We start from the raw sequence: 22055 nt of genomic DNA on the forward strand, positions 1-22055 counted from the left end.
CTTGAGACAAAAAGTTTCACTTTATTAAAAATAAACATCAAAGCACATTATGTTAGCTTAATAACTTGACAATCCTGACTATAAAGAAACATTTTTAATGAAGATTAATCACATAATTCTTCCTAGGGATGTAATATTATGTTTTCTCACAAAGCTATAAACTCCTGTATGGAGTTTATCATTTCTTAAACTGATCAAAATATTTCTCACCCTCTCTATGAAGTTATTCTACAATATAAGGTCTTTCCCTGCCCTCAGGACTATACTGGCTATACCTGTAACTTATTTATCCTGTGCTCCTCATTTCTCATTGCCCAGCTTTTATTTTTTCCTTGATTGTGAGGTCATTGTCAAATCATCTGAGTCAGAGTCCAATAGATTCCCTTCTCCATGTTTATCTTTATCTCCTATTATCTTAAAGATTTGGAGATAATCTTCAACTGTGATGATCAATTCATCTTTAAATTCAATTTTAAAGCATATGTTTTCCAACCTGTAGGATAACTTTGGTTTGTCCTTCTTCCCGTGCCATAGGGAGCTTAGGTTTATCGGATTACACCCATCACAGTGTCCCTAGTCACTTCCATTCCTCTGTTTATCTGTAAACTCTTCAAATCCTTTTAGGACATTGAACTTGAATTGTAAGTTAAATATTGTTTTTCTCATCTTTTACATAGTTTACCTTAAAACAATGTCCTTTCTGTATGGACACAGGAAGTTAGTTAATATTATGCTTTGTAACCTGGGAGTTGATTGACTCCTAATAATATTTACTCCTGGGCATCTGCTTTCTTGACTCAGTTGCCCTTAGTTCTAGCATCCCAAAGCAGGGTCCCGACAAGGGACTAAATGGACCCAGGGCAAGTTGTGAGCTTCTTTGGCATAGAATTGGGCCAGGCCAAAGCACCACAATACTCAACTATAAATTGATGGCATGATCATGGATAAATGCTGTCATGATCCAAAAGTAATGATGAGATTAGGACTTTGCTGGGGTTAGGAAGACTAACCTGGCCTGAAGACTGTGGTCTGGAATATATAGTGAGATGTCCTCAGGAAGAACCAAACTGTAGGTTTATAACTCTTACTGTGCTCATACAGAATGACATTGATAGAAATATTAGAAGTAGATTTACTACAACTATATAAGTGGATTACTGAGGGAAGAACACACCCTCATTGGAATCCCACCCTTGAGCAGGTCTCCTGTAATCTGGAGTAATCTCTTTAGATGAGATTTTATCCTTGAGTTAATTTCCTGAAAGAGTGGTTTTATCTCTCTTTGTTGATTTGTTAGTGCTCAACCCACCTTTCTCTCACCACCCTATGTGATTGCTATGTAAACTAAGACTGTAAGATCATAGGGGACTCAGGCTTCAGAGAAGCAGAAGGGGAGTGGAGATTGGAATAAACTACAACTGATACCGACTAGCCTGGCCCTCATTCCTTCATCTACCTGTCTTCCTCGGCCTCCCTGGGCTGGGGGAAGCGGCCCAAGACCACCGAACGCAGGCGGCAAGAGAGATAGAGCACTGCCGGGATTTTGAAAACACACACAACCAAGAAAAGATGATCAATACCTCGATATTGAACATTAAAAATTTTATTTGAAACTTCTACCCAGGGTTTGATTATATTTTGATGAAGTATATTATAATAGCATTATAATTACAGAGTTTTCAAAATCTCAGGGTTGAATGAGTATTTTAAGTATGAATGAATGAGTGTTTTAAGTATCAATAATCATTAAACTCAAATGTTTAAATTCTAGTAAAGAAGTCCTGCCTCTGTCTCCAGTAACTCTCAAATCTCTGTGCGGAAAGTCAAGGTACTTCCTGCCATCTTCTCCTGGTAGTCCTTGTCAAAATCTTCGTTCTGTGCCACAGTAAAATAGTTCTTCCAGTCCCCTGGCATCCCTAAAACAAGGCAAAATCTCATTGTTTCCAATAGTCATACAGTGTCAGCACAAGAATGGGATTAAAAAAAAAAAAGATAGGCTGGAGAGATAGCACAGTAGGGCATTGCCTTGCATGAGGCTCCTCCCCTCTCAGAGAGCCCGGCAAGTTATTAGATTATCTCTCCCACACAGCAAAGCTTGACAAGCTACCTGTGATGTATCCGATATGCCAAACACAGTAACAACAAGTCTCACAACGTTACTGGGTCTGCTCAGGCAAATCGATGAGCAATGGGAGGACAGTGACAGTGACAGCAACAGCTTTCCTCTTAAAAGTTATGGAGTAGTGTTGCTACTAAGAATAACTAATGAAACATTACTGGAAAATATGGGCAAATAAGGGGATCACAAAGTTCAATTCAATATTAAGTATAAATTCTATGTACCTTTTCTCATAAAAGGGGAGATGGAATGGTCCATGATGCTGGTAGGCAAAGTGGTATAATTGGCCATTGGATTTTCCTTCATAACATCAAAAGATGTGTGGTAAATGATTTTATTAAGAACTTCCTCTGATATGTCTTTCTCCAGGAACTTCACTATCTTCTGAATTTCTCTCTTTGGGTCCTATACATAGAACAGTTATACCAAACAAATAATATTAGATTTATTCAGTAGGGATGACCATCTTGACAAGTTATCAAAACTTTGTGAAGAAGTTAAGATATAAATTCAAGTACATTCAGCAAAGTCCCCATGCTGCCACAACACAAACAGGATACATACTTGTCCTTAAAAGGATTACCTTTTAATCAGGGAATACAATCACAAAAAGTAGAGTACCTGTCCCAGAAGTGCATGCTTCTCATAAAAAAAAAAAAGATAGCACTGTGGGGGCTGGAGCAATTGCACAGCAGGTGGGACATTTCCCTTGCACGCGGCCAACCCTGGTTCGATTCCCAGCATCCCATCCCTGGTTCGGTTCCCCGAGCACCGCCAGGAGTAATTCCTGAGTGCAGAGCCAAGAGTAACTTCCGTGCATCGCCAGATGTGACCCAAAAAGCAAAAAAAAAAAAAAAAGACAGAAAGAAAAAAAGGAGCACTGTAGCACTGTCCTCCCGTTGTTCATCCATTTGCTCAAGTGGGCACCAGTAACGTCTCCATTGTGAGACTTGTTGTTACTGTTTTTGACATATCGAATATGCCACACGTAGCTTGCCAGGCTCTTCTGTGCAGGTGGGATACTCTCGGTAACTTGCTGGGCTCTCCAAGAGGGACGAAGGAATCAAATCCTGGTCAGCCGCATGCAAGGCAAGCGCCCTGTTTGCTGTAGGTTTTCTGGCCCCATCTTAATAAATTACAATAAACCAATTCAATCAGCTAATCAGTGGCTGAATAAATAGCAGTACTCCTACATAAAAAATAAATTACAATAAATACATTTACAATTCTGGGCCAGACAGATAGCTCAATGAGTTGAAAGCATGCTATTCATGCTATGGTCAACCAGGGTTCAATCCCCAGATCCATATGGTCCCCTAAGGTCCCCAGGAGTGAATCCTAAGTTTAGAGCAGAGTAATCCCTGAGTACTGCCAATGTGGCCCCAAAACAAGTTTTTTATAATAGAGTTTCAGGCATACAATGTTCCAAAACCAATCCCAAGACCAGTGTGAACTTCTCACCACCAGTGTTGAAAGATTCCCTCCAAATCCCAGCTTGCTTTTATGGCAGGTGTCTTTATTAATTTAGTTATTGTAGTTCGGATCTCCTGCTTAAATATAGTTTCTCTGTGCAAAAATATAGTTTTATGGCTCGGTTCTTTTGTGGCTTGTTTCTGCATCCTAGAGATGCAGAAAGAGAAGGAACTGTTTTTTAAAACTTTTATGATTGTAAACTGACGCAAATAAAATAGGAAAAAAACAATGAAATATAGCATATGAGGACAAAACTGAGTGAGAAATAGTCTCAGGAAATGAGGGGTAGCACTGCAGACTCTTTTCTGGGTTAGCTCACATGCCAGGATTCAACTGGGCTTTATAGACTGGAAAATGTTGGAGTGTGTGATGGAGACGGCATTATTTCTCACATCCTTTCTTCAGAGACTCCCCAGCTGTTCTGTGTTTAAGCCCCATGGTACTAAGGAGAATATGTAGTGTTGGGTATTGAATCTAGTGCCCTGTACATGTTCTTTGATCATGCATTCCAGTTCTTTGAACCATCTCAAAGGTCCTGAATCTCACCTCCTTCATGTCTTCATAGAACAGATAAAGAATGCGATGCTGGTCTTTGACATCCCACCATCCCTTTACATGGTCATGCCAGGAACCCCACAGCACTAAGAGAAAGGAAAGGGGTTATCAATATCAACTTGAAATTTAAAAAATAAGCATGGATGTCTCAAATAAAAGAGAACATTTAATAAGCATAACCAGAAAAGAAAGACATAGCTAGGATTCTTTGTTGTTTATGTTGCTCATTTTATAGGGGTCACTTCCTACAGCACTTGGGGAGCATGTAGTGGCAGGATGTGAACCCAGAGTTTCACATTTGTGTTTTCTATCATTTGCCTGTGCTCAGAGAAGGATTCTTGCTTATAGGGACTTTTTAGTGTTTTGGGGGTAATATGAATATTCTGACCCCTAAGGTCATATTTTAATCATTGGGCTTACCTTTGTGCATGAAATACTGTCTTGTGACAGGAGATTCATTATCTCTACAATCACCCTTGCATCAGTACACCATGCCCAGCCAGAGTTAAGCAATTGTTTCCTAACAAAACTGGCTCTGTAAGGAAGTTATTATATATATATATATATATATATATATATATATATATATATATATATCACCGTCACGGTCCTCCTGTTGTTCACTGATTTGCTCGAGCAGGCCCAGTAATGTCTCCATTGGAGACTTTGTTGTTACTGTGTTTGGAATATCGAATACATCACGGGTAGCTTGCCAGGCTCTGCCGCGTGGGCGAGATACTCTCGGTAGCTTGCCGGGCTCTCCGAGAGGGGCGGAAGAATCGAACTCGGGTCAGTCATGTTGGCCGCTTCGTAAGGCAAATGCCCTACCGCTGTGCTATCGTTCCAGCCCATATATATAGGACAGCAGTAGGGCGTTTGCCTTGCACGCAGCCAACATGGCCGACCCGAGTTCGATTCCTCTGCCCCTCCTGAAGAGCCCGGCAAGCTACCGAGAGTAACTCGCCCACACGACAGAGCCTGGCAAGCTCCCCGTGACGTATTCGATATGCCAGACACAGTAACAACAAAGTCTCCAATGGAGACGTTACTGAGCCTGCTCGAGCAAATTGATGATCAACGGGAGGGTCTTTACATATATATATATATATATATATATATATATATATATATATATACATATAAGGTAAAGGTAAAGGCCCTCCCGTTGATCGTCGATTTGCTCGAACGGGCCCAGTAACGTCTCCATTGGAGACTTTGTTGTTACTGTGTCTGGCATATCGAATACTCTCGGTAGCTTGCCGGGCTCTCCGAGAGGGGCGGAGGAATCGAACTCAGGTCGGCCATGTTGGCCGCTCGTAAGGCAAACGCCCTACACGCTGTGCTATCGCTCCAGCCCAATATACATATATATATATTTGGACACCTTTACTCTTTGTGATGACGAGTGAGCAGAAAAGGGATATTCTGTGTATCTTTTTGACACTACCAAACACACTGTATATTTTCGTCTGCCTCACCAGGATGACCTCTATAGACTGTGTCAGTAGTCTCCTTCATTCTCTAGTACCAATAAATAAATTGGAAGACATTTATAAGGGGGTAGTATGCTGTTTATCTGAATGGAAACACCTGTCTATGTTAATGTTTACACTTATAAAGACCTCAATTACTGTCCAGGAGGGGTCTCTCCTGTCTCAAGATGAAATGACTCCATATTGGGGTTCCTGAGGACATTGTCTGCCACCTATCGGCTTCTTTAAACTCTTCCCACAGCTTCCTAAATAATCTGTTAAATGTTCTTGAAATTAATAATTTTCAGTGTTTCTTCTCGAGCGGGCCCAGTAACGTCTCCATGGGAGACTTTGTTGTTACTGTGTCTGGCATATCAAATACTCTCGGTAGCTTGCCGGGCTCTCCGAGAGGGGCGGAGGAATCGAACTCGGGTCGGCCATGTTGGCTGCTTGTAAGGCGAACGCCCTACCCGCTGTGCTATCGCTCCAGTTTCTTCACTGAACACTTTCAGTGTTTCTACAATCTCCCAGGACCTTAATAAGAAAAATCATTCAATATGTCATTCAAAAAATCATTCAATAAAAATGTTCTACCTTGTTAGGATTTTCAATAAGGGGACACAAACCCACAATTTTCTTTCACTTACCTTTTCCAGCTTTGAATGTCTCAACATATTCCTCCCATGTACCAGGATCAGGCACCATTTTGTTCATTCTTGAGAAATGGTAGTATGACACCAGACAGTCCTTAGCATTTCTAGCCACATATATAATCTTAAATAAGTCAACAAATGAAGTAAGGCATAGAAAATAAAACATAAAGACATTCAGTTAAAATCACCATGTTATTAGGAAAAAAACTCTAAGAAAAATATTAGACTCAAATATTTAAGCGTAAATCACTTTTCAGTGTTAAAGATGACTATTTCAATTTTCCCAGGCAAAATTACTCCTGGCGATGCTCCGAGAACCATATGGGATGCCACAGATCAAACCCTGGTAAGCAGCATGCATGGCAAGTCCCTTACCGACTGACTATTTTGACCATTTTGCTTCCTTCTTATAAGGATCCTTGTGATGTTATCTGGGTCCCACCTACATAAGCTGGAATAGCCTTCCTATCTTAAGCTCTGGAACTTAATCAGGAATGGACTAGTATTTGTTGAGTGGAAACCTATTCAATTGTCTGGAGATAAGAAAAGGAGAAGGTAAAGAGATGAAGAATCATGGAAACATGGAAAAAAAGCTGTAGTACTGTAAACCATAGTGTCTAAAAGGGAAAAAGAAAGAGAAACAGAAAAGGGGGAAGAGGGGGACAGCCCTTGAGGCAAGCTGGAAGGAAGTGGACACTGGTAAAAGAAAACTGGTGTTGAAAGAGTTTGTGCCTGAAACTTAATCATGAATAACTTTGTAACTCACAGTGATTCAATTTTTAAAGAAATTTTAATTGCTTGCTTACATTGTGTATCTGAGCACTACAATGAGAAAAGAGCAGTTTAGCTAAACAAACTTGACCATTCTTAATTAGTTGTATAACTATAATTTGCAGATTACTGAAAATTTTAAGTTGATGTTTGATTGGTATGCTATATATCATTTATTTCAAGATCCATTGATGAAACTAATATTAACAAAAACTTAATTTCTATTGTATTATAGCATCTAAATTTGGAAATATCAAAACAAATAATTTGTGAAAATGGAATACAAAAGTTCTAGGAGTTTTCTCTAAGAGTTATGCACCCTGTAAGGGTAGACCAATTTAAGGACACTGTATCAAGATCTGAAGTTTTTTATTGTATTTGGTTTGGTTTGGTTTGGTTTGGTTTGGGGGCCACTCCCAGCAATGCTCAGGGCTTAATTCATAGGCTGTGCTCAGGTATCACTCTTGGTGGACTTAAGAGTGCTGGGGACTGAACCCAGATCAGCCGCTATACAACCTCCCCAGCCTCAAGAACTGTAGTTTTTATTACTCTCTTTTTTCTTTATTGCACATGTTTACAATAGCATTAACATTTTGTGTTTTGGGTGGACTAGTTTACAACACCTTCACCACTACAAAATTACCACAAATCCTCCTCCATTGTCCTTATGCCACTTCTAGATCACTTCAAAGCACTAGGATTTGCTGTCATTAGACAACATTCATTCATTTATTTTGTCTTTTTACATATGACGTATTCGATATGCCGAACACAGTAACAACAAAGTCTCACAATGGAGACATTACTGGGCTCGCTCTAGCAAATCGATGAACAATGGGAGTACAGTGCTACAGTGCTACATATGATGTGAATTATATCATCCTGAATTTATCCTCCTTACGACTTATTTCACTTAACAAGACTCCCTCTAGCTCTATCCAAGTGCATACACATCCCTCCTCATATTGGGCAAGTTATTAGCTATTATTTATCCTACCAAAATTATTTCCCCCTCTTCCTTTCCTCTTCTTCTGGTAGTACTCTAAGGCAGTTTGTTTCTCTTAATCTAATGTATTTTTTAAATTCAACTACTATAATGTAATCCCTTCATTTCTGCTTGTTATTTAATTTTTCCATCAAACTTTCAAGATTATTGATAGTAACTACCATTGATGTTTTTTCATTTCATTAGCACATTGACACTAGTACATACCACTGGTGGCTCACACCAGAGATGTGTGGCTTAATTAAAACAATCTTAGTATTGGGATCAACATTTAAAACATGGAGAAGAACATTGCTTTTAAGTCTTCCTCAGAGAGTTTACAAAGTTTTGATGTACATAAGGACATTCATGGGCTTTTTTCCTCATCCATTGCCTGAATTCCTTAGTTTTTCACTGTACTTAATACTACATGAGAACTTTGGGTAGACTGGTGTTTAATATGACTGAAGCAAATGATCTCTGGATCACTTTCACAAGATCACGCTGCTGCCTATTGCTCTGGGTCAGTGTGGGTCTGAATGGTCACTGGGGACTTGTGGTCACAAGAACCCCCTAGCTGCTGTAACTCTGATGTCTAAATAGCCTGAGCTCTGGACCAGTGTTCACTGCTTTAGTCTTTAAACATACTGTGTCACACTCTAGTCAACCTGAGGAGCAAACAGAAAATGTGGTAAAAAGTATCCAGTCACCACAGTTCACTGAACTGATTCTGGTAGGTACTTGGGGGACAGGGTGCAGGGAGCAGGGCCAAGGGGTTAAACTTGTCAGTTCCTTGCTGCAGTTGTGGAGCCCATAGTTCTGGGTGATATACTAGCATTTTCTAGTCACCAACTTGGAGTGACCATTTGTTGCTGCCAGATAGACTAATCCACTTGAATCCCCATATATCAGTTACACCTAAATAGAAGATACACAGGGCCACAGTTTCTACTGACCTGTGACACTTCTGTATTTAGTTTGAAAAGTTGTGCCTTGTACCCTGAATTTCCTACAACCATTTTCCTAGTTGTGAAGAACCTAAACATCAGCATCTGTAACAGGTAGGCTTGTTCATGACCAAGAATAACTGAACCAGGGGCTGGAATGAAAGCACAGAGGGTAGGGCCTTGCATGCGGACAACCCGGATTCGATTCATATGGTCCCCTGAGCACTGCCAGGAGTAATCCTGAGTGCATGAGCCAGGAGTAACCCCTGTGCACGCCAGATGTAAGCCAAAAAGGAAAAAAAAAAAAGAGAATAACTGAACCAACTTTGTTCAGTGTTGGGGAACTGGGATTCAGATTAGAAATATTCCCAAGTAGAGTTTAAATACTGGATGAATCTGAATGACAGATCTGTGCTCTCTATTATTTAATTTGTTGAAATGATGTCCATCATTCCATACTCCATAGAGCTGATGCAAGTCTGTGTGCTGGCTCTAGAAAATCTGAGGTAGACGAGTTGAGTCAATAAGCATGACTGTGTTGGAATCAGAGAGATAATACAGTGTGTGAGGTGTTTGCCTTTGATTCCCAGCATCCCAGATGGTCCCCTGAGCACTGCCAGGATAAGTCCTGAATGCAAAGCCTCCTAAGCATCACCAAGTGTGACCCAAAAACCAAAAAATAAATAAACAAGTGTGACTGTACTCAGATGTCCAGTGTGCCAGTTTGGCTTAGCACACTTAGTACACAGTATGCTAGGCTGGGCTGAGTAGAAAGTTTGTCTGAGCACCCACTGACTAAGTGGACTGGTCTGTTCTTATTTAACTCACAAAGAATCTAGCAGGCTGGAAAGGGGTGAATGAGCAAGTTTGAGTGTTTGTGAACTAAACCCAGTATACTGTTCTGGTTCAGCACACAGAGAACCCTATGTGAGGGGTTAGTTTAAGGAGGCAGTAATTTGGGCTATGCACACGCAGTTCAGTCTTCTAGAATCTTCTTTTCTTAACTGCTCATCTGTGAGTTAAGAGGTGAGCAGCTCACCTCTAGATGGTGGCAGTGGGAATATCCACTGTCTCTGTATCTTCCAGTCATATTTCCAGGGAATAAAGTCTGCTTGTACTGTGCTATATTTGCCACCTTAGGACACTCCTCTGACAAACCTATATGGTTTTTCACTGGTTTTTTGCTGCAAAATTTTTCTTAAAGTTATCTATGTAATCTGTCCCTGGTCTGGTCTTCCTTGTTCCCAGCAGTCCACCACTACCTAGGCTCCCCTTTTAATCTTGTTGCTGTTTTCTGTCCTCCTTCATATTCTCTCCAGTCCTGGAGAAGTGTCTAGATGTCTATATCTAGCGGGGCTCTCTGCAGGAATTCCCGTCAGGGTATACACTCAATGCATTCCTCCATGAATTTTGCTGATGGGGTGTGTTCATGGAAAGAGTATATTCATGACTTCACTCACTCATTTTGGTTCCCTCTCCCATATGTTCATCTCTTGTACCATGCTTCTCCTCTCAGATTTTCTCTAATATCCCTTCACGTTTAATTCAGCTTAGACTTTTTCTTCTTGGATGATTCAAGCATAAAATATTGGTCTTTTTCAGGAAATACAAGCATTGTCTCATTGATCATTATTCTCTTTGAACATAGCCAATCAGAATAAGTTTATTTGAAAACCTTCTAGTGTGTACCCAAAACTAATAAATTGAAGAAAAAGTGAATCTATAGTAGTAAGATAGATACGTTTGGGGGGGAGGTAATCTTATTTATCTCACTTATCTCATACCTCCACTGGTTATTTCTCTCCAATTATATTTTATTATTTCCAAATAGGTATATTTTTTACCATCAATTGTCACTTGGGCTGGAGCGATAGCACAGCGGTAGGGCGTTTGCCTTGCACGCAGCCAACATGGCCGACTTGAGTTCGATTCCTCCGCCCCTCTCGGAGGGTCCGGCAAGCTACCGAGAGTATCTCGCCTCCATGGCAGAGCCTGGCAAGCTACCCGTGATGTATTCGATATGCCAAACACAGTAACAACAAAGTCTCCAATGGAGACGTTACTGGGCCTGCTCAAGCAAATGGATGAACAACATGAGGACAGTGACAGACAGTGACAGTTGTCACTTGTCACTTGTCATCCTGTTGTTTTTCAATTTGCTCAGGCGGGTGCCAGTAACATCTCCATTCGACCCTGCACGTGTTAATGTAGCCCAATGGTGTCTGCTTACTCCAGGAATTTTTTTTTTTTACCATAGTGATAAAAACTGGGTTGGAAAAGTTCACTCTCACCTTTGAATTTTCTTTCCAAAATGAAGGTGGGAGCATCTGAACTGGCAAATGAGTCTTCAGAGTTCTAGGAGAAGACATTTTGTTGGCCAAATCCAGACCTGGGAAATAAGGACACACCATTTAACTGAATCCACTTCTCCTCAGTTACATGGATTCAATCCCTGGCATCCCATATGGTCCTCCAAACACTGACAGGAGTAATTCCTAAGTGCAGAGCAAGGAGTAACCCTCGAACATCTCTGGGTGTGAACCGAAGAGAAAAAAAAAAACATATACAATCAGATTTCCAAATAATCGATTCTTTGCTTAAAATAATAATTGCACATATCATTGTTTTTCTCCTGATGATACTTCTACCAATTTTTTCTGCCAGAAGAAAGCACTAATGACTATTCAAAATGACTATTGCAACATTATGTTCTTTAGTTGTTGGATAAAGGGTTTAAGTTGTGAATAGGTAAAGATACTGGGAGAGATTTGAGATTGGTGATAACTATGACCTCAGCAAGTGCGTAAACATTTTGAATTTGGGGTTTATTTTTTTAATCCCATCAACGGCCAAGACCCAGAGACTATAAAACCCAGTTCCCTGAAGAGAACAGCACAGAATCTCCTGCCCCCGCACCTGGCTGTCCTGGCCAGGGCCCCTTGGAGGGGGGTGGGTTGAGTTTCCCTCCCCACCCAGAGCAGAGCCCCAGCAGCCGAAGACCTCCAGAACCAGCCACAACCATTCTGAGACCACTCTCCACAGGCATGAAGGTACCGGCAGAGGAATAAAGGCACGCGGGTCCCAGGGCTGAGATCTCCAATCCTGCTCAGATAGGGGCTGAGCATCCTCCACCCAGATCCTACATCTTCCAGTAGGCAGGGGTCACACTCACCAACTTCCCCCTGGCGCTGTGTAATCCCATCAATGGCCAAGATCCAGAGACTATAAAACCCAGCTCCCGGAAGCGACATCTTATTATCTTCTTCTTACTTTGGACAACCTGGCAGGCTACCAAATGTAACCTGCCCACATGGCAGAGTCTGGCAAACTCCCTGTGGTGTACCAAATATGCCAAATACCAGTAACAATGATGGGTCTCATTCTCCTAACCCTGAAAGAGCCTTGAATATGGCACTTTTTAAAATCTCAGGGCTAGGGTGAAGGAGATGTTACTGGTGCCTGCTCGAGGCAATTGATGAATAATGGGATGATTGTGATCATGATCATGATGTTTTCATATAAAAAATTGAGTCTTCCACCTGCGCTGGGTCACCCCAGATGGGAAAAGGTGTTGTCCCACTGCCTATTCCTCGGGAAGCCTGGTGATCACCATCTTCCAAAGCTCATTAGACAATCCAGATATGGGCCAGCAGTGACAAGGCTCTTGGGGCCTCATGGGATAGCGGTGGAGCTGATCCTTCTCCTCCCCACCCCAAAGAGACCCGGAGATGCCGGCTTCTTATTAAGCTCCTTAACAGTCAAGATTCCAGAGACATACAAACAAATCTCAGAATCTTGGAACCAAGCAGTTCTTGGCAGAAATCTCTCCAGCCCTAATTATTAAAATTTTAGAGTTCCAAAATAGCATGGCCACTCTCACTGCCTTGCGACATCATATGCTATTCATAATCAGCAATAGAAAACAAATTGTCTAATGTTGCCTTTTTGGCAGGTCTGAGTGTTCAGGGAAAATACCAAATTAATAATGGTGGGACTGGTGTCGAAATATTGAATGTAATCAAAGTAGAATCAAATCTAGAAACCTGATTGTAAAAATAATTATCTTCAAATGGAACCAGATCAGTGGTTACAAACTTACCTGAATTGAGGGGTGGAGGAAGAGTCCACTCAATGAAAGGGTGTCTATCAAAGGTGTTAGCCCTCTGGCATTTCTGCACATCTCCATCATTTTGGATCATATCCACAATCTCCTGTGTCCAGGTTGTACCTAGAAGCATAAGTTATTCTAAATTTCTCCACTTGAAGTAAAATTTAATTATATTTTCTTGATTATTAATATATTAAACTAAATTTACATTTATTGATAAATGGGTAGAATCATCTTCCTTGTGATTTCAGCTACATTATAGTGAGGGTGAAAATTTTCTCTATGCGAAACCTAGGGTTCGTGGCATGTCCTTGTGATAGCAAAAGTGCTTCTCCTCTGAAAATGGTGTTCATCGTCAAAGTACACAAACCTGTCTTCTTGTAGAGTGAGAGTCAGTTGAGAGTAGAAACTTGTCCTTTTGTTATTTTTTCAGCTATTATCAAATATAGGGCTTTGTATATTTTCAATGTAGCTTGATTGATGAATTTTGGAATTATTGAACCAAATGAATAAAGGGAGATACAAGGATGAACTAGCAAGCTTGCAATCACCTGGATGAGATATGCATAGCAAAAACTACTCATTGCCCAGTTAATATTTATTATTACCTTGTCTCTAGAATAAACCAATCTTCAATATTTAGCTGGGTATATAACTAGTTGTCTCAAAGGTGTCCCTTTTAAACATTTTTCTGTATGCTGAATGGAACGTTAGAGGATAGGAATGTGATATTATCACTTATTTCCTATCTCTTTATTGTTGTTTGGAATGTGGATGTCATGGCTCTAACTCCAATAATCAGATTATAGAATCAGAAACTATGCATGAGGATTATGGGACAGAAGGTTAAAAAAGGAATAGTGTCTCTAATGATCAGTGAAGTCAACATGTCAGTCTAAGTGATAATCTCTACACTGCTTTTTAATTCTGTTGTTCTTTTTGGATCACACCCGGCAATGCACAGGGGTTACTCCTGGCTCTGCACTCAGGATTTACTCCTGGCAGTGCTCAGGGGACCATATGGGATGCTGAGAATCGAACCCGGGTTGGCCATGTGCAAACGCCCTACCCGCTGTGCTACCACCCCAGCCCCTAGACTGCTTTTTAATTTTTGATACTTGGAATGTTATGACTTTTTGTGACAAAAACCAAACCCCTAACACAAAGAGAGACAGAAAGAAAGCTAGATTGTGCTATCTCAGAAATATCTATATTTTGGTGTTTCACTGGCTCACACTCAAACCAGGTTTCTCTGATCCATATTCTCTGATAAGAAGATCAGTTTACAGGAAAAGTCCTAAAGACCTGCATAGAGCAACAAGAGTTTACAGAATAAAACAAAATTACTATAGAAGGGTCCAGTAAGGCTCAGTTAAGATGACAGCTTTAGATAAAAGCTAAAGCAGGACTAGAATGTCCACCTGCACGAAAAAGCCAGAACAACTATGGTGAAGAAACCTTAGGAGCCAGGATAATGAAAGATACATTTTCACATTTGTAGAGCTTTTATGGGGCAGCTGAAATTGTTAGGACCCACCTAGTTGGAGAACTGCCATGACAGGCTTTGTAGCTTTTGAGTGACTTAGGTCCCTTCCAGGAACAAGAAAAGCAGAAAAACCAGATGGTCCTCAAAGATTAGTTCCTCCGGATGAGATTAGGTCTCCAGAATGTAACTGTCAGGAAGTGGGCTGGATGTTGTGGGCCAAAACAACAACAACAAAAAAGTATATGTACTCTGTAGGTAATAGAAATTTGCTGAGTAATGCTTACTTGCCAAAATGAAAATATAAGAACTTGCTAAACCTAGTGCTCGGGTTCCTTGTTGAAACCCGCTGTGCCGAGCAGATACTTGGACCCCAGCTAGCTGGAACAATAAACCTCACTGTGTGTTTTGCATTATCAGCTCTGTTCTCTGTCCTTGAGGGGTGGTCGACTCTGGACCCTAACAAAAAGAACTGAACACAGTACAGAAGTTACCGTGTATCCCACCTACTCTAATTTAATCCCCAGCACTGCATAGGCTACCCTGAGCACTGCCATAGATTTCTCCTAAACTTATGGTCAGGAATATCTTCCAACACCACTGGATGTGCCTTCCTCCAGGAAAAAAAGAGGGGAAGGGGGGAGATGAAGTATGGTGGGTGGTGAAGTAATAGGCTGGGAAAAGAGTTTGAGAAAATTAATATGAAGATCTTGAGGTTGATGTCATGATTTTCAGTGAGGGCTGAAAGCAAATTTCTGCTCTTCGGTGCAAAATAAATATTTACTGAGACAGAGGCAATAAAAGGTGGCAGTGTAAAATATACAGTAAATGCTGTTCTTCAGAAATTGAAATCTGTCAACAGGAACTTTATTTTTCTAAGAAGGTCCAGGCCAGCAAATGCTGAGCAGTGAACTTGAGTGAGGCAGTGGAACAAAATCTGAGCCAGAGAAAATAGAGGTATATTTTAGGTCTTGATGACCAACACCAACCTTATTGGTTGGACATCAACCTTGTTGATGACCAACAAGGGCTGGAGCGATAGCACAGTGTAGGGCGTTTACCTTGCAAACCGCCAGCCCGGCCAAGTCGGGTTCGATTCCTCTGCCCCTCTCAGAGAGCCTGGCAAGCTACTGAGAGTATTTCGCCCACACAGCAAAGCCTGGCAAGCTACCCATGATGTATTCAATATGCCAAACACAGTAACAAGTCTCACAATGGAGACATTACTAGGCCCGCTTGAGCAAATCAATGAACAATGGGAGGACAGTGCTACAGTGATGACCAACACATTTAAATCCCAAAATCTTTCTGGTTATGAATATCTATAGTTCTTCCTGAAAGATCATACAGTCACAGAGAGATCACAAACTGGTTACAGACAAAATATTTTTACTCCACATGATTATATTTTTTGAAATCATAAATATAGGTAATATAAAAGGACTTATTAAGAGTCAGTCTTCTCTGGTTAGGATACTCTCTAGTGCTTCACCCAGCATCTGCCAACCATACCCTTTACTTTTTCAATCCTTCTCTCAGAAATGCTTTATTTTGTTTAATTCTAATAAATTTCACCTCTCCTTTCTCAGATCTTTCCAGGGTGTTTTTATAAACATGAATTTAATCCCATCAGTAATTTTTAAATGATTGTTAAAGCACATGACTTCCAGATGTATGAAAGTCTCCACTTACAGAAGCATTGTATTGGCAAGAAACTCTAGTCACTTCTAGGAGAGATTAGAGAGTAAAATTAGGAGAGGTTGAATGTGGCAATTTACTATGAGAATTTCTGTATTATGTAAATTGTTTGATTGTTTAACATAATTTTGCAATATTTTTGGTCTAATAATGATGGAAGAATCTGGCTATCTTTCTATCAGAGACCTAAATTAAAATGAGCATCTTGGATCTAGGAGATTTGAGTTCACGTTAAGTCTCATTTTCACATTTTTGAGGGTCAATGTAAGTGAAAATTTTCCTTTAAAATTATGAGGTCAACTCTAGGTTTCTCAGCTTCTCTAAAGTGGTTGCTAGATTCAAACCTACCTGCCTTTGCATACGTTGCTATTAGGAGGTCGTCAGGTTTTGCTTGAAAGTTCCATATTTTGTCCCAATTATCACTGATCATCTTGGTCATGAGGACCCCATTCACTTCTTTAGTTTCTGGTTGTAGGTATTTTTCGTCCAGATGAAGATCTTTCATCTTTTCTAACGACATCCTTCTGTGTACCTGTCAATTGTCATTAAAAAAGAAGTGTGCTGTATCATTTCTGTATTTTATAAAAGAAAAATTCTGTTTTTTAAAATAATCATTCCCTAAGTTATTCATTAAACACATGCTGGAATTTCATTACTATGCTTTATGTTAATTTAAGTGAGAAAAAATAAGAACTGTGAGAGCCTGAAATATTTTCAGTAGTTTTGTTTCAGGATATAATCCAACACATTTCTGGTGGAGATAAATGCTGAAAAGGAAAACAAATCTGGGGCTGTGTTCAAGAATGCTGGGTATGGATTGTTTATCAGAATTGGTCTTGGGGCTGAGTAACAGCAGATTTGGAGATTTGTGTGGAGGGCAGCAGAGGACCCTGAACTCTGTCCAAGGCGGCCAGTTAGAGAAGTACAGAATGTAATCTGTTCTTTGGTAAAATACAAATCAGTTTTGGAACATGGGTGGTAGGATGATTGATCTGCATCGTATCTAAATAGTTACAAAACTAGAGAAATTCCAGAAGCAGGTGAGGCTTCACTAACTCATGAATGCCCTGTTGGCCCAATATCACACAGTCCCACAAGGATTATAAGAACATATTTAGATATCACCACATATCCAGATATCATGCCCTATCCCGAATCTCTTGACTTAGAGAAAACATCTCCCAGCTCAGGTGATAAATAGCAGCCCCCAGCCCCCAAAAAAGAAGTGCCTTAGGAAGCAACCAAAACTAATTTGGAACTTAATAACAGTACTGTTGTTGGATAGCAAATGCCCTACTCGCTGTACTATCGCTCCGGCCCCTCAGCTTTTTGAAATTGTAACTGGGCCTAAGCAGACAGTTCGAAGGGCTGCTGCATTCTCGAGGAGCAAGTTTATTTTACTTATTTTAATCCACTGACATTACTTTTATCTCAAAAGGACCCAAGTTTGATCCCTGACATTGTATGTAACCCACCACCCCCGGCCCAGTCCCATCCAGAAGTGACCATGTTGCCTTCTGAGCACCACATGCTCAAGTTGCGCGGTATTGTCAAGACCCACAGACAAAAAAAAAAAAAAAAAGACCCACAGAAAGAAACTGCAGACCCCATGTCCAGATTGAATATTTATTAAAAAGGTCTCATGCCCGCTAAGCATTGTCTGGGAAGCCAAACCTTCCAAAAACCTTAATTATTAAATGTATTAAGATCAAACCTATGGGGCTGGAGCAATAGCACAGAGGGTAGGGCATTTGCCTTGCACACAGCCAACTTGGTTTTGATTCCCAGCATCCCATTTGGTCCCCGAGCACCACCAGGAGTAATTCCTGAGTGCAGAACCAGAAGTAACCCCTGTGCATTGCCGGGTGTGACCCAAAAATCAAAAAAATTATGATAAAATAAAAAAAATCAGATTTTAAAAAAAGTATCAAGCCTAGAATTTCCTTCTTCATTTTAGACTTAAGAATAAGGAAAGTAATATGGCCCAGAGGACTGAACCGCATTCTTTATGTGGAGAGTTCTGGGTTCAATCCCTAGTACTGATTGTAGGCAGATAGGGAAGGCCCCCTTCCAAGGCAATGGCAAAAGCTGATCTTGCAGAAAACAGGAAAAAACATGAACTAAGACCTGATAAAGCCCTCATCTATCAGGGAAATTAGACGGCCAAAAGTTAGGTATGTGCGAGCCATGTGCACAAACCACCTCTGGCTCAGCTATACAAGCTCATGTATTTCATGAACTTTATTTCAGAGAACCATAGATAAATCTCGAAAGAGACCAAAAGCCACAGTTAATCTTGGATCTTAATAACATGGCTGAACAGACCGGGGTAAATCAAAGGGGGTCAGGTTGGCCTGGTTGCCCGCCCAAACAGAGCCCCCAGCAGCCGCTTGCTTTCACAATCCAAAACTGCCACCACATCCCTGGCCTGACTCCACTGTCCCAGGACGGACCTCACCAAGACATGATTTGTTGAAAATTCTGATACGTGGGTTTTGTGACTGAAATCTCCAGGCTTTCAAGGGGTGGGGTGGGCTACCACCCCCACTTCTCAATACTCATGAAAACACTAGCAGTCACCCCTACAAACCAACTTCAGTGCCACCCTGTAAGCTCGACTACTGGCCTTACTTCAGAGACCCACAACTAAATCTCAAAAGAGATCAAGAGCCACAGTTAAGCTCGGACACATGGCTGAACGCATGGCTGAACAGACTGGGGTAAACTGGAGGGGAGTAAGCTGGCTTATGCCCACCCAAGCAGAGTCCCCAGCAACCACTTGATTCCTCAATCCAAAATCACCACCATACTCCTGGCTAACTCCACTGTCTCAGGACAGACCTCACCAAGATATAATCTGCTGAAAATTCTGGTATGAGGGTTTTGTGACTGAAGTCTTCAGGCTTTCTCAGAGTTGGGATGGGTTACCTCCCCCCCACCTCCCTGTACTTCTGGAAGCCTCAGCAGTCACATCCATACCCCAAAGCCATCCATTTGAAAAGCTACTCCAGCCTTACTGTCCTTATAAAAATACCGAGTGCCCTGAACAAGCATCATGACCTCCTACCACCTGTTTTTCAAACCATAATGCATAAAAGGAAAAGGAGAGAGAGAGAGAGAGAGAGAGCAAGATGGAAAGTGCCTCCCTCCCATAGAGGGAGTTTGGGGTTAGGAGGTGGGGGATTGGGTTAGGAGATGGTGGTAGGGAAAAGGGGGACGTTGGTGGTGGGAAATGGGACTGGTGGAAGAATGGGTGCTGGATCATTGTATGACTGAAACCCAATTATGAGCAGCTTTGTAATGGTCTACCTCATGGATATCCAATTTTTAAAAACAATTTTAAAAGTAATGTGGAGTTCATACCCAGTTCAATCAGTTTAATCAATGACTGAATAAATAGGTACTTCTACATTTGAAAAAAAAAGACCCTCACCTATCTACAGCAACAGACCCAGAGAAGCTCCTGCAGAAACAAAAGGCCAGGAAAAAATTTCAAAGAAGACCATCACCACTCCCAACCCCCCTGGAAACCTCCTTAGCAATGGACTTTTACCTAGGTAGAAGCCTTACATGGGGGCAGGTGGGAGAAACCCTATAAAGGCCACCTTGAACAAAGGAAGGGCAGCACATAGGCTTCCCGAGCCCATGTGCTGCTTCCTTCCCTTCAAAACCTCCAAATAAAATCTGATTTACTGTGCTGCTTGTGCCCATGTGGCCAAGCACATGTGGTGCCTGAGCACACGTGTCACCCACATCTCCCCTCTTGAGATGTGTACTTTAATGCCTTGAATGTCTAATGCTGGGGTGTGTGTAGGGGCTCTTTCCGCCCTTGTAGAACCCGAGTTCTCTCATGAGCACATTACTCTCCACTCTCTCCCACATTCTCTCCCTCCTTCTCTTCGAAACCTCCAAACAAAATCTGATTTATTTCACTGCTCGTCTACTACTGAAATTCCTTTCTGCAAGGAGAGACAAGAACCCAGTAACCCTGGGTCCAAGGTGGCAGAGATGGATTGGAAGAAAGTGACCATCTTTCTCCTCCCACCTTACATAAGTCACCAGTGGAGCCCACCGCCATCAGCATCACATGGTCCTCCATGCTATACCAGGGGTAGCTCCTGAACAGCAGACCAAGAGTAGCCCCAACACATTTGAGTGTGACTCAAATACTCAAGAAGAAAAATAATAATAAGATAACAAATAATGTTGGCACAGTTTGGAAGTACTTATGTAAAAAATGATTTGCAATATGAGAATGTCATATAGATGAGCTTTGTAGTGCAAGGGATCAAGTTCTTGACCTCATACACGTGACTCTTCACTGATCCACATACTTGGCCATCAGACTCAGGAATATAAAAAAACAAAGCAAGGAATGAAACAGTCCTCAATAGAATCCAACTCTGAGTGCCAACAGAACAGAGATCTGTTGTGACAAAGGAGGATGGGGAAGATCTTAGGACAGTGGGGTGGGATAGTCCTACTGTGGGGGAGGGGGGTAGTATACCATCCCTCTGGGAAATTCAGTGATAGGTCATCCTATTACTGGGATGTTTCCAGAGAACTTCGGAGTCAGGTCAACCACTACTGCCTTCAGTCCCATTGGAGAACTTACCAGAAAGAAGCAGTGCACCCCATATGCTAATAGTCCTCATTTTAAAAATACAAGGTGGGGAGACACAGGAACTTGTCTCTCTAACAAAAAACCCTAAGGAGGTCACTAGGTAAGATAGTTTAGGTATTAGAATGCAAAGGGTTTGCCAAAATGCACCCAGGAAAAAATAATATAGCAGAAAAGTATAGAATAGATAACAAGTATCTGCCAGCTGCAAAACTGTTTCTGGCAAAGTATAGACTAAAACTGCTTACGGTCTTTTAGAAGTAAAAGACTACATGTGCAAAAATAAAATAGGAAACTGTCAGGACTTTATATTTTAAGGATGCCTTCTGATAGTTATGTAACATGCCGTCTCTGAATTTCACATGCATTTTGATGAGCTTACTTACTGTTCTTAATGTCTGTGTCCACAACAACTCTTCCACTGGGAGGGCAGGGAGTGGTGGGGAAGTAAGGTTGTACTGACAAATGGCTGACCTGTGAGACGACCCACGCATCCTAAAGCCTACCAGGCTCGCCTTTCTGTTGCTGACCCTGATTGGACGACAATCTGATTGGTTTTAGACCATCCTCCCACTGTCCTGTTAAAGAACTGGCTAGATTTGTGAATTCAGACATCAGATCTGGCCAAATGCCTGAGTGCAAAGTGGAGTAAATCTTTTCAGAGACAAAACAAGGGCAAATAAAACCTTTGGTCTGAGGTAGGCAGACAAACAGAGAAGGGGCCCAGGCCAATGCAATTCCTAGGAAGTAATAAATTCACTAGTCCAAAAATCATACAGACCCACCTTGTAGATACAGGAAGCAAGACCTGATAAGACCCTCTCCAGCAGATCCTGAGGAGACTTGACCCCTCCTTACAGAAAAGGACCCTTGTGGCTCAGTACACAAAAGACCATTTTAACTCTATCCCTGCCCCCTTGGGAACCACCCTAGCAATGAATTCTTACCTAACCCTAGAATAGATGACTGGTTAAAGAAACTTTGGTACATCTACAGAATGGAATACTATGCAGCTGTTAGGAGAGAAGAAGTCATAAACTTTGCTTATAAATGGATAGACATGGACAGTATCATGCTAAGTGAAATGAGTCAGAAAGAGAGGGACAGACATAGAAGAATTGCACTCATTTTTTTTCTTTGCTTTTTGGGTCACACCCAGAAATTCACAGG

The 22055-nt window shown here is 41.3% G+C and overlaps 1 protein-coding gene across 1 annotated transcript; it reads right to left on the reverse strand.

Moving 5' to 3' along the window:
• Positions 1-1593: 1593 nt before the first annotated feature.
• LOC130024042 (sulfotransferase 1C1) lies at positions 1594-21403 on the reverse strand. The gene is made up of 8 exons (XM_056114667.1): positions 21272-21403; positions 16613-16796; positions 13075-13203; positions 11267-11364; positions 6267-6393; positions 4139-4233; positions 2344-2524; positions 1594-1916 (listed from the first exon to the last, which is right to left on the reverse strand). The coding sequence occupies exons 1-8, from the start codon at positions 21377-21379 to the stop codon at positions 1804-1806; spliced, it is 1035 nt and encodes a 344-aa protein (XP_055970642.1). The 5' UTR covers positions 21380-21403; the 3' UTR covers positions 1594-1803.
• Positions 21404-22055: the final 652 nt, after the last annotated feature.

Source organism: Sorex fumeus, unplaced genomic scaffold (assembly GCF_029834395.1).
Source record: "Sorex fumeus unplaced genomic scaffold, SorFum_2.1 ptg000026l, whole genome shotgun sequence".
Classification (NCBI taxonomy): domain Eukaryota; kingdom Metazoa; phylum Chordata; class Mammalia; order Eulipotyphla; family Soricidae; genus Sorex; species Sorex fumeus.